This window comes from Macrobrachium rosenbergii, chromosome 44, assembly GCF_040412425.1.
Source record: "Macrobrachium rosenbergii isolate ZJJX-2024 chromosome 44, ASM4041242v1, whole genome shotgun sequence".
NCBI lineage: Eukaryota > Metazoa > Arthropoda > Malacostraca > Decapoda > Palaemonidae > Macrobrachium > Macrobrachium rosenbergii.
The window spans coordinates 1,532,262-1,550,503 of NC_089784.1; the positions used below are offsets into that span (position 1 = coordinate 1,532,262).

At 34.9% G+C, this 18,242-nt stretch overlaps 1 protein-coding gene across 1 annotated transcript in view; it reads left to right on the top strand.

Moving 5' to 3' along the window:
* The window catches only part of LOC136829256 (uncharacterized), a 96,143-nt gene that overhangs the window by 35,576 nt on the left and 42,325 nt on the right, over nucleotides 1-18,242 (top strand). The window contains 1 exon segment of the mRNA XM_067087600.1: nucleotides 9,125-9,229. Coding sequence (XP_066943701.1) covers nucleotides 9,125-9,229 — 105 coding nt within the window.

The following is an 18,242-nucleotide window of genomic DNA, read 5'->3' on the forward strand; positions in this document are numbered from 1 at the left end:
AGAGTTTCTTCCTGTTACACCTTTGAAACCATTCTGCTTCCAATTTCCCTTGGTCCCAGTCAAACCGTTCTGCTTGCCGGCACCAAAGTTTCCTATTCTGGTCCCATGCCAGCACCAAAAGTTTCCTATTCTGGCTTCAAAAGTTGCCCATGCCGGCACCAAAAGTTTCCTATTCTGGCTTCAAAAGTTGCCCATGCCGGCACCAAAAGTTTCCTATTCTGGCTTCAAAAGTTGCCCATTCTGGCATCAAAAGTTTCCTATTCTGGCTTCAAAAGTTGCCCATGCCGGCACCAAAAGTTTCCTATTCTGGCTTCAAAAGTTGCCCATGCCCATTCTGGCATCAAACCAAAAGTTTCCTATTCTGGCAAAGCTGCCCATTCTGGCATCAAAAGTTTCTATTCTGGCTTCAAAAGTTGCCCGTTCTGGCATCAAAAGTTTCTATTCTGACTTCTTTTCATCAACAGCTGGCAAAAGTTGCCCATTCTGGCATCAAAGTTTCCTCTGGCTCAAATGTTGCCCATGCCGGCATCAAAAGTTTCCCTATTTGGCTTCAAAATGAACTAAAAGTTTCTATTCTGCTAAACATCAAAAAAGTTTCCAATTCTGGCTTCAAATGTTGCCCATGCCGGCATCAAAAGTTTCCTGGCTTCAAAAGGCCCATGCCAGAACAAAAAGTTTCCTATTCTGGCCAAAAGCACCCATTCTGGCATCAAAACATTCTGGCTTCAATGAACCATAAAAACGGCTTCAAAAGTTGCCCATGCCCATTTGGCTTCAAAAGTTGCCAACCAAAAGTTTTTCTGGCTACCCATAAAAATTCAGCTAGACACTACAACTGAAGGGATGCTGCAATACATCTCGTTATCAACCTTCCTCATTTGAGAAATAATTTCAAAAATCAAAGGGCCAGAAACAATATGGCAATCAAAAACATTTCAATATGGCCGCCAGCACTTAAAAACAGTTAACCATAAAAACGCCGATCTCTGTCCATTTATTGCCAACTTTTGCTACTAAAAAGGGGTATTAATGAAGGGAAGGCAAAGAGGATAAGCTCCCTCTGTCTATATAATTTCTCAAAGGGAGAAACAATACAATATATACATTACACACACTTAGAAGGAGTTATATATTTCTTCATTCGTTTCACTTTCTGATTTTTAGACTATTGTTTTAAAAATTGTATACAGTAATCTATTAATATATAATAAGTTCATAATATATATATATATATATATATATATATATATATATATATATATATATATATATACTGTATATTTATTTATGTGGTGGGACAGATAAATAAAGTTTTTAGTGCGAGAATGTTTTGTAAGTCGCAGCGTCCTTGATGCGAGAGTGAAAGAGAAGCGGGTCGCCATGGCAACCTGTAGGAGAAACTAAAACCTGAGGAGATTCTTATAACTTGATCCTCTAGCTTTGGTTGATATCAAAATTGAGAGAGTATCTTTTGCCAGATATTAAGTGGCATGGCTGTATCTCTCTCTCCCCCTCTCTCTCTAGTGTTTCTCTTTTAGCTTTCTCTCTCTCTCTCTCTCTCATTATTTATCTCTCTACTATCTGTCTATCTATTTGTCTACTTATTTCTTTTGTATCCTTTTTCCGCAGTCAAGAGGCGAGATAGGACGCAACGAAGGTTCTTGGAAAAAGGAATGACTTTTCTTATCATTTTTTTTTTTCACTTCTGACGTCTTTCCTGCCTCACTTAACTTGACGTGATATCTCTCTTTAATGCGTGAAAAAACAAAAATTATTATTATTATTATTATTATTATTATTATTATTATTATTATTATTATTATTATTATTAGGACGAGCCAACGACGTCATTAGCTCGCTGGCAAGTTGCTATAGATATAATATCCAAATGTAAAATGGAAGAAATTCCGAACAGCAGAATTCTGGGAAAATGGTAATGAAAATACCTTAAAATGAAATTAAAAATAAAAAAATTGAATGAACAAATAGGAGTTTCGAAGTAAATAAAAAAATAAATAAATAAATAAAACAGTTGTGTATTGCTCCTTAAAGTAGTATTAGTTTTTTTTTTTAACTCATGACCATCATAAGTAAATATGTACATTGCCAGCATGGTTAATAATATCAACTAAAGTACAACATTTAGTTAACCATTATCAAGTCTGATATGTCCTTGGACGACCGTTTACGAGTGAGGGCAGGTGGCTGGTACTTGAGGTTCCTATGTCCATTGTCGAAACTTCAAGCTGATCTAAATAGTCTTTAATGAATAAGAATATATATTATATATATATATATATATATATATATATATATATATATATATATATATATATATAGATATAGATATAATGTCCATATATATAGCAAAATGATTAATGTCAAGTGTAAATTTTTCAACAGATTATCTAACTGCAGGTAAGAGGCGATTATGACGACACAAATATCTCTGCTGGAACGTTTTAACGTGGAAGGTTGACGGTAGAATTTAATACTTGTTGATTTGTTCTTGTCTTAACGTTTTGCTACGTAGCATAAATTATTTTTTGTCGTTATTAGCCTTAAACTACAAGTTCTCCTATAGAAATGTCCAACAATAATAGATATATGGATATTTCATTTTATCGATTATGAAAGATTCTCTCATGGGATTCTTAAATCAAATTTCTCCAGCATTAAGAAGAAAATATAATTAATTTAATTTTCAGATAGTACGCATTCATTCTTTACAGTTAGCCTTTTGTGAATCGTGCTAACTATCGGATATTAATTTTTAGAGTAAAAGAAATATATATATATATATATATATATATATATATATATATATATATATATATATATATATATATATATATATATATAAACCACAATAATATAATTGATAAATTGTATTTTTAAGATACAAAGATATACAAAAATACAATTTATCAATTATATTATCGTGGCTTTTTTACTCATCATTTTCGATCACAATATAGTGATGCTCCACAGATATATAATATATATATATATATATATATATATATATATATATATATATATATATATATATATATATATATATATATATATATATATATATATATATATATATATATATATATATATATATATATATATATATATATATATAATCATGAAGCTACATATCAAATATCAAATTCACGCTACCTCGAGAGTATCTCCGATGGAGAATTATCACCGAGGGGGAATTTATATAAGTGATAAATGAATAAGTACCACCGGGACGCGATCCCTTGACATGGACCCACTCAGCGACTCCAGGTGGGCGTTACCACCGCGCCATCAAAAAAAATTTCATATATATATACTGTAAATATATTGTAGTTTGAACTGTTAGAAAGATGCTGTGGGGTCTTAAATATAAGACCCCAAGAGGAAAGCAAATATAACACAAAACACTTGCGATCTTGCTGATAATAACCATTGGTGTTATTAATAGCATCTAAAGGGGTGATACGTCTCTCGATTCTGAAAGGAGTGAAAGGGGATGAAGAAAAAGAAAGCTGCGAATTCAAAACCGGATCAAAGACCTCCTGTGATTAAATCTTTGACCGAAAAGATTTAGCGTTCGCAGACACCCTTTATGAAATTTTCATTTTGTCGTATCTGTGTGTGTGCGTATTATTTGTCTGTCCGCCAGCGTGTCAGTTTGATGAACCTTTATGAAGTTTCTGCTCTCTCTCTCTCTCTCTCTCTCTCTCTCTCTCTCTCTCTCTCTCTCTACGTTAATGTGTCTCTCTTACTGCTTTCTCCATCAATTTATCCTTTTGTCCGATTTCTACTGTCTCTCTCTGATATCTCCTCAGCCTAAACCCTCAGAAACGACGACTGAGCAAGCAGGAAGAGAAACATAAATGCTGTTTTAAGACACAGGCAGAATGATCTGGGGAAATATTAGTGCGACTGTCAGATTCTTCCTGTGTTACTGCCTTCATTCTTTAAAAGAAGTTATCGAGGAAAATCAGCAAATGAAAACATGAGTTTCAGCTTAAAAGTAATGCATATGGAAGTCAGCCCTTTACCTCGATCTGCTAGAAAAGTCTGATTTTCTACATTACGGTGATGTACTGTGCTTGGGGGTGGCCTCGTAACCTTCTTTTATTATGCCGTATGTCACCAAATGTGATCTGCAAATGATAGCGGGCTTTTCAACTGAACAATAATATAATATATTTAGAGGCTGATCAAATAACCTTTTCTAGTAAAGCATAAATTAGTGGGTAAAGCCAGCAAATTAAAGTATTTAGAAGTCTAATAACCTCCCTATAATAGTAGACGGCAATAACCTAGTTGATGTGACGCCAGCATTAGCAGTCATAAATCAATCCTATAACAAGAGAAGTTATCTGGTAGGATTAAAAAAAATCAAAGCATGTTTTTAATCATATGGTAAAAATTACCAAGCAAATTTAGTAAAAGAACGATTTTCAATTTTACAGTAGTATTATATATATATATATATATATATATATATATATATATATATATATATATATATATAAAACTCTGAATGACAACCGATTGCTTCAATTACAGTTTACAATGCCAACATTTTTGTCATTTTATTTTTCACCCCTTCTCACCCTCCCCCTTCCTATCGGAGCTGAACTTGGAATTTAAGGGCATCAGGAGTGTCACTATTCACCTCAGCAACCTCAAAAAATATGGATTACACACTAATATCTAATGTTTTCTGTTATTTTTACATATCACCCCCTTCCCACCCCCTATGGTGCCAGTGATGTCTTACCTCCCATAGTATTCTTATCCAGACAGAAAGTCATATGTATACTGAAATGAGATATGATAAACCCATAGAGTTTATTTCGTTACTAAGTCTGCGGCAGAACCAGCCCTGTTTCAAGGAAGTCCTTCCCGCCCCCACCCCCTTTGTAGCCCTTTGGTGCTAGTGATGTCTTACTGCCACAGTATTCTTTTCCAGACAGTAAGTTATGTGTACACCAAGATTGGTTGAAATTGCTCAATGCGTTTCAGAGTTTTGCTGGAACATACACACATGCACATGAATACATACATACATATATATGTGTGTATCATCTACTTTTACTTGTACTGTTGTACTCTAATTTATAGATAACAGAATAGGTTTTAATTAACCTCTAAATATAGCATGCTACTGTTAAGTTAGAAACCACGATTTCGTTCAACTCGAACACTCTACAATACCCTCCAACGGTTTTGAACGTCGAATGGAAGTCGTTGGAGGGTACTGTCTGGTGTTCGAGTCACTTGGGTACCAATCCATTTATCACTTATAATTTCGGTGATATTCCCGAATTAGCGCGAATTGGATATTAAAACATATTTGTAGTTTAATGTTGCAATATAAAATGTCATGGTGATGTGATAAAAATTCGATATATATATATATATATTATGTATATATATATATATATATATATATATATATATATATATATATAATGTGTGTGTGTGTGTTTTTCTTAGAAAGTTCTAACGGTATATTTTATATTAAAGAAAATAATAACCGAAAATGAGAACAAAACAGTTCAAGAAAAAGTGAGGTACTAACAATACCAGAGTGGGTAGTAAGATATCTCAAAAAAAAATAAAAGCCAATCATCGAGACGAAAGTGAAGAAACTTGTACAAATTAAGAAATATATATTTATAAAACTGTAAATGTTATGAAGTAGATAAATTGTTATTACAACCGTAATGCATGGCATAGTGTGAAAGAATCCCAACCATGGGGCAAGTGCAATATCGCTGAAAGCAGATTGACAGCTTGTTTTTCACAAGTCTTCTCGCATTTATTGCGGAGGGAGAGAGAAAGAGGAAAATATAAAAAAGTCTAAGTAGTGAAGTGAATTTCCTCAAAAGAATAAATATGAGAGAGAGAGAGAGAGAGAGAGAGAGAGAGAGAGAGAGAGAGAGAGAGAGAGAGAGTAATGGGGAGCTACAAATTCTCCACTGAAATCAATGAATTAAAAAAAATATTCCCAGTAAATACTCGGAAACGTCATCGTAACTCTTACTGCACGATGACCTCACCACATATACCTAACCGGAGAGAGAGAGAGAGAGAGAGAGAGAGAGAGAATAATGGGAGAGAGAGAGATTCAAGGAGAGAAAGAGGGAGAGAGAAAGATTCAAGGAGAGAAAGAGGGAGAGAGAAAGATTCAAGGAGAGAAAGAGGGAGAGAGAAAAGATTCAAAGAGAGAGAAGAGAGAGAGAGAGAGAGAAAGATTCAAGGAGAGAGAGAGAGAATTCTTGTTGCGCTGGAGGAATCGAAAGAGACGCGACCGAAGACGGGCAAAGGATTCCCTGGACCCTCTTGACAAAACACAGAAATCGCCCGAACATTCCAGAGACGAGAAATTTCCTAAACATTAAAAATCTGCAAAAGTTCTGAAGGAAATATTTTCTCTCTCTGTGGCGGTGCGGTTTTCGTTCAGCCTTTCCTTTGATCCTGGATGTTTCAGGTACAAGTTTTTGACTTTTTATTTGTAGTTATCCCCCGTGTGTTTAGCTTTTCTTTTTGATTTTATTTTTCCCTTCTCGCTTTTGTATTTTTTTTTTGGTTTGCGGTCTGCGTGAATGCTGGGGGAGAAAAAGTGGGTGGATGAGGTGGATTCGCACCACATATCCGTACACTGATTGGTCTGGTCAGCACTTGGATGGGGACCTCCTTAGAATATATATATTATATATATATATATATATATATATATATATATATATATATATATATATATATATTATATATATATATATATATATATATATATATATATATATATATATATATACATACATATACATATACATATATATATATATATATATATATATACACACACATATATATATAGTATATGTGTGCGTGAAATAGGAAAAATATTAAAATTGTAAAAACAAATATTAACAGAGACAATTACCCAAAAATAAAAATAAAGACAATTGCCCAAAAATTAACGCGAACTTTCTAAAAAGGGCCGAGGTGGAAAGAAAAGAATGGAACGACCCACAATCAAAAGAAAAGCGAACAGGGTCAAAGAAAATAGGGAATAAAGAAGTTCGAGAGCGAAGCAGAAGTTAGAAGCCAAAGGCAATAACAAACGCTCCAGATAGAGGGTTTAAGTGCTCTTTGGTGTCGACTAACTCTCCCTGACCACATGTAATTAATCCTGCCAAAAGTAATGAAAGGTAAAACCGGTGGCTTTGAGAACCTTCTCTCTCTCTCTCTCTCTCTCTCTCTCTCTCTCTCTCTCTCTCTCTCTCTCTCTCTCTCTCTCTCTTGGTAAACATACGTACGTACATATATCTATGAAATATAACCTGTAAAACACAGAGAATAGGAAATATATTTTATCTCATTGCATTATGAAACATATATACAGGTGGACACTTCAAATATTGTTTCTAATGGCCCTGAAACTGTTTTGTGGAAACATTAGTATCCAGAACGTATGGGAAATTTCCAAACGCATATATATATATATATATATATATATATATATATATATATATATATATATATATATATATATATATATATATATATATATATATTTCATATTTTATATATAAAACATTCCCATTTATTCATTATCTAACTATTATATTATAATTTCATTTCAGTGTCATTCCCATTTATTCATTATCTAACTCTCTCTCTCTTGTCTCTCTCTCTCTCTCTCTCTCTCTCTCTCTCTCTCTCTCTTCTTTACTCGTTTTTCCTTGTAAGTGATTTTCCTTGTAGAGGATGGACTCATTCAACTTTTCCGCTTCTTTCTCTTTCTCGAGCTATAATAAAGTTTTTATTTTTGCTTTAGTACATATCTTGCTCTCTCTCTCTCTCTCTCTCTCTCTCTCTCTCTCTCTCTCTCTCCATGTCAGACTTTCACATATAACGTTTGCGCGTGTTCAAAAGCAAACACGAATCGCCGCAATCTATTAGTTCCATTTCCTACAGAAAGAAGTCGATTCAATCACATGTCTTGTAATTTTGTACAACTATGCAGGATATTTTATTTCTGTTTTCAATTTTAAAGCTTGAAGTAAGTTGGATCACTTCTACCCGTGTAAGAATATTCTCCCTGCCTCACCCCCAAAAACACTCTTAAGATAATAAATAACTCTTGGTGTTGTATAGACGTACATGTAGGTAATTCTTCTTCTTCTTCCTCTTATTATTATTATTGTTCAGTAAGGAAAACCTAACGTCAGTGGAAACCCCGTTTTTAGAAAAGTGCACGACACTGATTATTTGCACGAGGCAAACAATTATCATTATTATTATTAATTATATTCATAACTTCTGACAAAACCCAAGAGGTTATAAAATTGTTTACCAGAGGCTTTAACGGAAGGGACTACCCTTTTCTTAAATGACATTCCTTCCTATCTCTTTATTCTCTTTCCTTTTATTGCTTTCTTCCGCTCTTACGTGTCCTTTTCTGAGCGCTGGTTGGCGATATCGACCTCACACTCTTCAAGGCCAATTACGCTTCCATCAGCGTGGCCCAACTTACAGAACTTCAACAAGAACTTCATAAAAAGCTTCTGATAAGAAATCTGCCCCCCCCCCACCTTCTCTCTCTCTCTCTCTCTCTCTCTCTCTCTCTCTCTCTCTCTCTCTCTCTCTCTCTCTCTCTCGTTCCACTTCTCTGTCCATCCTTTTTCTTGTTTTTATTACGTTTGGGCCAGAGAAGGTTATTGGGTTGGCGGCCGCCCGTCGTCCTGTATATTGAATACACGTACAAATGCACACAAACATATTTATGTATATGTATGTATTTATATATGTGTGTGTGTATGCAAGTGCGTGCGCTCGTGTTTTACACTTTTCCCCATTGATATCGTATTCTCTTTACTTTGGTAATAACTTAAACAGGAAGGGAATTATATATGATAATTACATCTAACCTGACCGGATTCGAACCCATAAATATATGTATGTGTGTGTGTGTGTATGTGTGTGTGTGTGTGTATTCCTATACTACACAAACACACACAAGGATGGCTTGAATTAGGTGTTTCAATAAAACTAACCTGAACAGTGAAATGACTATTTTCCAATTTGAGTACAGAGAATTCCCTTATTTCTTCTACAGTTTGCGGGACCAACTGTCATAAAAAATGCGAAAAGCAGATGGCCAACTTGTGCGGGGTGAACCAGAAGCTGTTAGCTGAGGCCCTTTCGTCTGTTAAAAAAGCTGGTAAGTTCAAGTTGATTTTACAATACGGTTATAGTAGGGTTTCGACCTTTCTCTTAAGGACCCGCATCGGGTGCAAAAACCAACATCCTGACGTGCAACTCAGTAAAGTGTAAAAAACCATTGTCTTGGCAAAAAAGTTTTCAAGATCAAGCAGCTTTTTCTTAAGACAAGACTGCAAAGAGCAGTTGTCCGACATCAGGCTTAATGCAAGTTTTTCCGACATCAGCCTGTGTCAGTGGTTAAAACAGACTTTCTGCCTCGAAGCTGCGTTTAACGTCAAAACCAGATTTTTCTGATGAGAACCTGAACTGGTCTAAAGACCAGTTTTCTGAAACCTATTTCCTGATAATAAACTGGCGTCAGAGGCAAAATCAGTTTTGAAACGTGTACCTCAAAGGAGTGAATTTTGTTTGTATTTAGTGCTGAAAAACTTAAAAACCATTTTTCTTATATGAAACTGCAATAGCCGGTGGGTAAAGGGAAAACTTCCGAACACGAAGCTGTCAGGCGTAAGAGCAAATTTCTTGACGTGAAATTGTGTCAGTTGTAAAGACCAGTTTCCCGGCAAGAGACCCGTTTCTTGGCATGAAACTTTGTTAGGTGGAGAAACAATTTCTTCCTGTGACCTCACGAATTTGAATTTATTTATCAAAGCGTTTTGTCATCGTTCATTTGGTGTTTATAGAAGACGTGGCTGTTTTAAACTAAAAAAAAAAACTTCAAAATTTCGCGACTACCTTGTAGATTCGGCATAAATTGTAAAAATAAAGTATAATCCTTTAAGGACTATAGGCTCGTACTTTTATTCAAGTTTATATATAACATTCGTTCCTGATATATAGTTCTGAAGATTCTTATCAACGTTAATTTAGCATTCTTAGGATCATTCATGTCGTAAATATATGCAGGGGGTAATGTCATAATATTCTTTTTTTATAAATGTTTCGTTGTATGTGACCATAACAAGATCTGGTTATGAATTGACAACTGCGGAGAAAAACAACTGGAGAACAGTGCTTTATAAATTTCGGAAATGTGTCGCATAGGGTCATGAATTTTATTTCACGCACACACAATATATATATATATATATATATATATATATATATATATATATATATATATATATATATATATATATATATATATATTTTTTTTTAAATATCACAATTATAAATGTTTTTGGTGCTTATTTCAGCATCAGTCACATTTGTATTGCAACGGAGAGAGTGCTGAATGCTGTCATAAAATATGGATTAATGCTGTGGCTAAAAAAAAAAATAAATATTTAAAACAAGCACAAAAAAATAAGGACACGAACTTATTCCTTGTTGTAAAAAAAAATGTAAAAGACAAAAAAATAAGATTATTCTTGTAAAAAAAAAAAAAAAAAAAAATCACAAGACAAACTTTTTCCTGTGTGCTAGGGCCCACCAACTGAATCAGTTTTGCACAAGTTAAAACAACAAAATATCATTGGCAGGATTTTGAGATCTGCCCTACGCTAGACGACCTCGAAGACTAAAAGAGAACTTCAGAATGAAACCAGCTTTCCTGTGCTTTACAACGAGGGTGCTGCTCCTATACCCTCAATGAGCAAACCCTCCCTAAATAAGTTGCCCTGAATTGCCCCGATCGGTGGCAATGAGGAAGAAATTCACGCCGGGGCTGAGATGGTAGGTAATGTCGGATTTTGATCCTCCTCTTCCCCGCGCAAACAAACAACGAGGTTTCGTCTCGGACGGGATATTAAATTTGTCGCAGGCAAAGAGGCTATTGCCTCGTGGGAAAACTCTTCATTGGCAAAGGAGTTTTAACAAATTGCGTCAGAAGTGGCCTGCCAAAGTTTATAACGCAAGCGAGGAAGGTAGCTTGTAATATATACACACACACACACACACACACACACACAATATATATATATATATATATATATATATATATATATATATATATATATATATATGAATGAATAACTTGCATCAAAGGGAAATTATGAGTAATGATTGTGCCTCGTCATCAGTGGGAGTCGAACTGTCGCCTTGTTGGGAAACGAGGAAAGTACAGTGACTAAGCGCTAGTGTGTGTGGGTATAAATCCTGACTGGTTTTTCCCCTCTAGATTTCTAAGATGTCTTCAGGAAGACTGATACTTAGTGGTAGAAATTTACAATAAGTAAGCTAGAGTGATATTACAAACAAACTTGCAGATGTTTCGAAAAATCATAAATATTGTTTCATTTTCCGCTGAGGTAGTTCTGCGCATATTCATCACATGTTATGGTGATTCCAAATATATGCGTATATATAGATATATATATGTGTGTGTACATTATGTATATATGTACACGCATATATATATATATATATATATATATATATATATATATATATATATATATATACATATGTATGTATATCAATATGGTCATTGTGACAAAGAGCAGGCGAGGAACGAGAAAGAACAAGTAAAAAATGCGCCGAAGTTGCTTCAGCGCAGTCGAGTTTTCTGTACAGCGTATAATCAAGATCACCGAAAATAGATCTATCTTTCGGTGGTCTCGGTATAATGCTGTATGACTCGCGGCTCATGAATCTTTAATCACGGCCATGTGGTGGCCTGTCCTATATCGTTGCCAGATGCACGATTATGGCTAACTTTAACCTTAAATAAATTAAAAACTACTGAGGCTAGACGGCTGCGATTTGGTATGTTGGGTGATTGGAGAGTGGATGATCATCATACCAATTTGCAGCCCTCTAGCCTCAGCAGTTTTTAAGATGTGAGGGTGGACGGACGGACAAAGCCGGCACAATAGTTTTCTTTTACAGAAAACTAAACACTGAATCAATGTGATTTTTAGGAGCAATGCCGCCTCTCTAAAACTTCAGTTAAAGTCAGGTGACCGAACAAGATTTATATGCGTTAAGTATAAATCTTACCAAGCTTACTGAAGTTTTAACGATGGATAATAACTATCCACCTCTTTTATTCTGCCGAGATAAAGCAGTTCCTGTGCCCGAAGATGCATGGCCGAGGAGGTAAAATAAAACTTTCGCTGAAAATGAGATTATCTCTTAAGAAAGAAACTTTTCCTTAACAGATTTTTTTGGAGATATATATCAACTGCTAACTCAGCATAGAATGTAAAATAGACAGGAAAATGTGCTCTGAAACTTTAGATCAAATTCTAGATGACAATACAATTAAGATATGATAGATTTATAAACGAGGAACAAATGAAGGCGGAAATAAGTGGTGCGTGACGTCTACTGAGTTTTATGTTCCTGGTTTTAGATTTCTCACTAATCTATGAACTACAAATATATGTCGCTGCCATTATTGGTAAAGCAGTAAGCCAAAGACTTCATCTAAAGCTACAGTACCCTCTAGGGATGACTTGGTCTAAACCACCACGTTAGGTTACTGTGATTTGGTCAGAAATACACTCCTGATTTCAGAAATCAATCCCATTCAACTGAACACTTAAGGCTCTTGGTGCAGAAACATGAAGAATCTGGAATCTCACCCGTAAATGTTTTTTATGGTGTAAATGTATTTGCGCATATAAAAGTGCATTGCCTTGCCGCTGAAAATAATCGAGTCATCTGAAGGGGGAAGATCGAGCTTGGGTATGTGGGCCAAGAAGGTCTTTAGGTTAGGAGGTAGATAATCTAAATTGTTCGATTCTGCTGACGCTACTAGATTTGCTTGCACACCACGAGAAGTAAAGTCCGTTGGAACTGTTTAGTTATATTTTCATTCATTAAAATGTGTCTGCATACATAACTGTTGAGATTGGGGAGGTGAGTTCTAATTTAGGTTTTTATTATCATTACTACTGAAAGAGACAGACACATCCCGCTTGTGTAAATTCTTAAATATAATAGTACAAAAAAATACCAAATTCTTCCGATGGTAGCCTATCACTAATCCTCGAAAATAAAAAATTATGGATTATCATGATTCCGAAAATGCAGCCATCATAGGTAACAAACATTCCACAGAATACAATTCGCATATGTGGAAAGGACAAAAACACAGCTGATATGATAGTAAATACTATAACAATCTAATCAATTATTTTGCTCTTTTCTAAATTATTATTTTATATATCTCCTAGACTAGTAAATACTATAAGAATTTAATAAATTATTTTGCTTTTTTCTAAATTATTATTTTATATATCTCCTAGACATCTTATATACTTTCAAATCAACCCATTTTAGAGTATTTTTTTTTTTTACGGCCCATGTTGTAAGTTGTCCTAAAAAGAAAGAAAAATCGAAAAACAGGTCATTTCTACTTGGTCATGTTCCTTCGCTGGGGTTAAAAGTTTATCATTTTTGTACAATCGTAAATGCTAAGCCAGGTTTGGTGGAAGGTCTGAGAACTATTTCCTTAGGTTATTTTATGCTCTCTCTCTCTCTCTCTCTCTCTCTCTCTCTCTCTCTCTCTCTCTCTCTCTCTCTCTCTCTCTCTCTCCATCAGTTTTTATTAAGATTTTTTTTAGCTGTTACAAAATGGAATTTCAAGTATCTTGTTTTTACAGTTAATGACGTAATTAATTGCGATAATATCATTTTGCAAAAGCAAATTGACTAACATTTATCTCTCTCTCTCTCTCTCTCTCTCTCTCTCTCTCTCTCTCTCTCTCTCTCTCTCTCTCTCTCTCTCTCTCTAATTAGCAAAAAAAAAATTGCATTAAATTAGGTGATTTGCTTAACTGCATACTGATGATAATGTTCGTAGTGTACATCATATATATATATATATATATATTATATATATATATATATATATATATATATATATACATATATATATATACACACACACACACACACACATATCTCAGACGCACACACCTCCAAGAGCAGTTTCTAGAACAGGAAGGCAGAGAGAGACCCGTCTACTTACGATTGAGCCTTGACTGCCCTTGATACTGGTGCCAAGTCGTTCTTAACAATTGGGGCACTATTGTATACTACGACGAGGTAAGGTGGACGATTCTGTCCCGTTTTAATGCTGGGCTTTACTCGCAAAAACTTCCCATGAAGAATGCCTCAGGACCAATAAAAGCAACGACACTATTAGGTTATTGCTGCTGCTATTCTGGTAGAGGCCTGAAATTCAGTGAAATCAAACTTCAGAAATAAATTTGGGGAGCATGCTCAGCTGCCAGGGAAAACATTCCTTGTGGATATCACTCTTTATTGCATTATTATTATTATTATTATTATTTATTATTATTATTATTATTATTATTATTATTATTATTATTATTAAAAATGGTAACCTCACATGGGACATACCTGAAATTTAACGAGCTCGACCAAAATTACCTTGCACGAAAAAGACAGAAGATCAATAAAGAAATGCAAATTTTCACAAACAGTGATGTTTACAAGCATCATTACCAGTATAAATTTTTGTTTAAAAATTACTGGAAAATAAAACTGCGATTTATGTCGTTTTAACATGGCGTTACACTCTGTTAAACTGACAAAAGCGAGTGGAACTCTTTCTTCTTACTTATTCATAGAATAATATAACTAGCTTAATTAAAAAGCAGGCCTGCAGTCATCGTAAAAACAGTGCATGGAAATTCACCTTGCGTCATGTTCCCTAACCCTGAGTTTAACAGGGGCTGCTATTAACCTAAATAATTTCATGGCAGTAACTGAGATTCCATTCTCTCTACGCATCCAAACCACCTTAAATTACAAGTTTGTCTCATCTATGCTAACGTTTAGACCAGATCACTGTATAGTATCTTTGCTTTTGGAAAGAAAATATTGTTGTTTAAGACCAGTTGCATTCATATTCCTTGCGCGCTTAACTAGCATTAGCGTCCGAGAATTTCTGGTACTCTGCCATTGGACCTTCTCCAGCATAGCAAAGTCACGTGGATCTCCACGACTCTTAGCAGCTACTCGGCTGTGAGGTACCCCAGGCAACCTTTTCCTCCAAAAATCCTTCTTTCTTTCACCTCATTAAGGAACTGTTTCTAAGGGAGTGAGTATTTTGGAGCTTATTATATAAATCACTGGATTATTCTATTATTATTATTTTTATTATTGTAGTTGCTATTTTTGTTGTTATTGCATCATATGAACTAAAGCTTGGTAGCTGGGAAAGAGACAGTGGTGTCAAGCCAATTTACAAATTAACTGGTGAGTCAGATATATATCCTGTGATGACAAATCCTTGAGTATAAGGCCGCTCAAACCTTTTGCCTTTACAAAATCTATACCTTTCCCCTTCATTATTCACATATACTATCGACCTTTCTGTTTATTATGCCCCTTTTCCTCTAACACTTCTTCAGCAGTGTCACACTTGCACTTTCTTGACCCCCCCTCCCACACACACACACACAACTAATTTAGCGTTCTCACCCATGACATTACCTGATTTTATCCTTTCTGGCTAACTTATTCGCTTGCATTGTCTCGACATATCCAAAGCACATCATCACATTCAGCCAAATATCCTAAGCGTTTCATCGAAAATTACTCATATACACCGACCGTATTTTCAACCCAATTTATCAGTCATGAATATAAATTATTTATTTTGTATTTGTCGCCTGGCAATGGACTTTATTATTATTATTATTATTATTATTATTATTATTATTATTATTATTATTATTACAATAGTAATAATGATAATAAAATAACAACAACCATTATTATTATTATTATTATTATTATTATTATTATTATTTTGCATAACGATTTTAGGATTTTCAGTAAATTTTTTTATTAGAAAATTATAGATAAATAAAGTAAAATAAAAAATCAAACTTAACCGCTTCACCCTGTAACGAATGAACTCACTAAATTTCCGTTAAAAGACAAAACAAGCAAAAAATCCGCCGAGTTTTCTTCGGCGCAATCGAGTTTTCTGCACAGCGTATAATCAAGGCCACAGAAAACAGATCTATCTTTCGCTGGTCTCGGTATAATGCTGTATGAGCCACGGCCCATGAAACTTTAACCACGGAACGGTGGTGGCCTGTCCTATATCGTTGCTAACTTTAACTTCAAATAAAATAAAAACTACTGTTGCTAGAGGGATGCAATTCGGTACGTTTGGAGATTGGTGGGTGGATGATCAACATACCAATTTGCAACCCTTTCTCCTCAGCAGTTTTTAAGATATGAGGGCGGACAGAAAAAGTGCGGACAGCAAAAATGCGGACTGACAGACAAAGGCGGCACAATAGTTTTATTTTACAGAAAACTAAAACAAAGGGCTTTCTCCTGTCAAGAGGCTTCAGTGCACAACTTGCATTATATTTGGTGATTATTTTTCTACAGCTACATGATTACTGATTTTGCTGCTCGAAGAAATTATCTATTTTCTGTGTATCAAATAATACCCATTTTTTCGTTTTGTACGCAATTAACAAAGACAAGACATGAATTTATTGATATATAAACAAAAATAAGGCAACTGGCAATTACATGTATTTATGAAGTTATCATTATATATTATTATTATGATTACTAAACGTTTTATTCCTGTAAATCACTAAAAATAGTAGGTCTTACACGACTTGACCTGGTGCATTCACTTTTGAAAACAGAAATTAGCTAATATAATTATTTCGGTAAATAGCGTAACGATACAAATAAAAAAAATCTCACTTCTCACAGAGCTGGCTGATGTCTGCGCCCTTCAGAACAGAAACAATATCTGGAGTAATAGATTAAAACTTGTAAAATCTAGTAATTATTCGTCCCAAAGAAATCGGTTCCTGCGTGGTCAAACTGCTCACTTATTCCTCCCAGGTTGTTTTTCGTATATAATTTGAGACTGGGCTAGATGAGAGCATTTCGTTGCCCGGGCGATTGGCCCCCTTTCCCCAACCATAAAACGAACCTTTTTTTTTTTTCGCCTTTTTTGAGACCAGAAGACGGGACTTTTATCCAACTTTTCAGCAAGACGAAGGACATTTTCACATTTCTCTTTCAGCCCCCCCTAAAAAAACCAGCATTTTTTCCAGATGGTCCTCTTTCCTGATTTTCGGCTAAGAGAATGAAATTTAGAAAAGCATACGAATCATTCGTGGTGATAAAGCGGCCACTCCGTTGCGACGACTGCGTAGTTGTAACGGATATGAGGAATCAGCTGACTGATTCTGAAATATTAATCGCACTCCAAAACGTGCATAATCGTAAATTAAACTTTGAACCTTTCAAAGGGAAATATATTCTATTAAAATCCCAGTCACTCAACTACTCTCGTACAAATAAGGGAATATTTATAATTCATTTTCTGTCGCCCGAGATCTGATTAATCTAATAATTTCATATACATACATACATGTATGTATGTATGTATATGTATGTATGTATGTATGTATGTATGTATTATATATATATATATATATATATATATATATATATATATATATATATATATATATATGCATACGGTATATATACACGCATGGATGTATGTACATTTGGATATAAATCCTTCATCTATGACTAGAAGCACCAAAAGCTATGTCCCACAATTCTTTTCCAGTTAACGGCCTACTGATATCTATTGCACCAGGTAACCCATCCGAGTACTGAACAGATTCAGTGTTGCCCACCGAAAAGAATACCAGCCATGTAGCAGATGTTACTCAAATGTAGAGCAACTGAGCGTACCCAGCGAGACAACTCTATATCAGGAATGCGACCAGATGCCGAACAAAGTCATCATGAAGCGCGCTGACACCGATTCCCGCGGCCAAGTTGAACAATGTCGGTTTGTAGAGTACGATTCATGTATTGTACCACTGACCTTCACCCACACGTTTTTCGGGCGGCTCTTTACAGTAAACGTCGTTGAATTAGAAGGAGTTGGGGGTGACTGTCGTCTGAACGAGTGATATCTGGTCCTGGCGATCTGTCGCAACGACTGGCCTTTGGTTTAACTGTTGATCTTAAGTTCATTTCCCGCTGTAGTCTAATTTACTAGTGGCCAGGCATTGAGGGTGTTCCTGCTA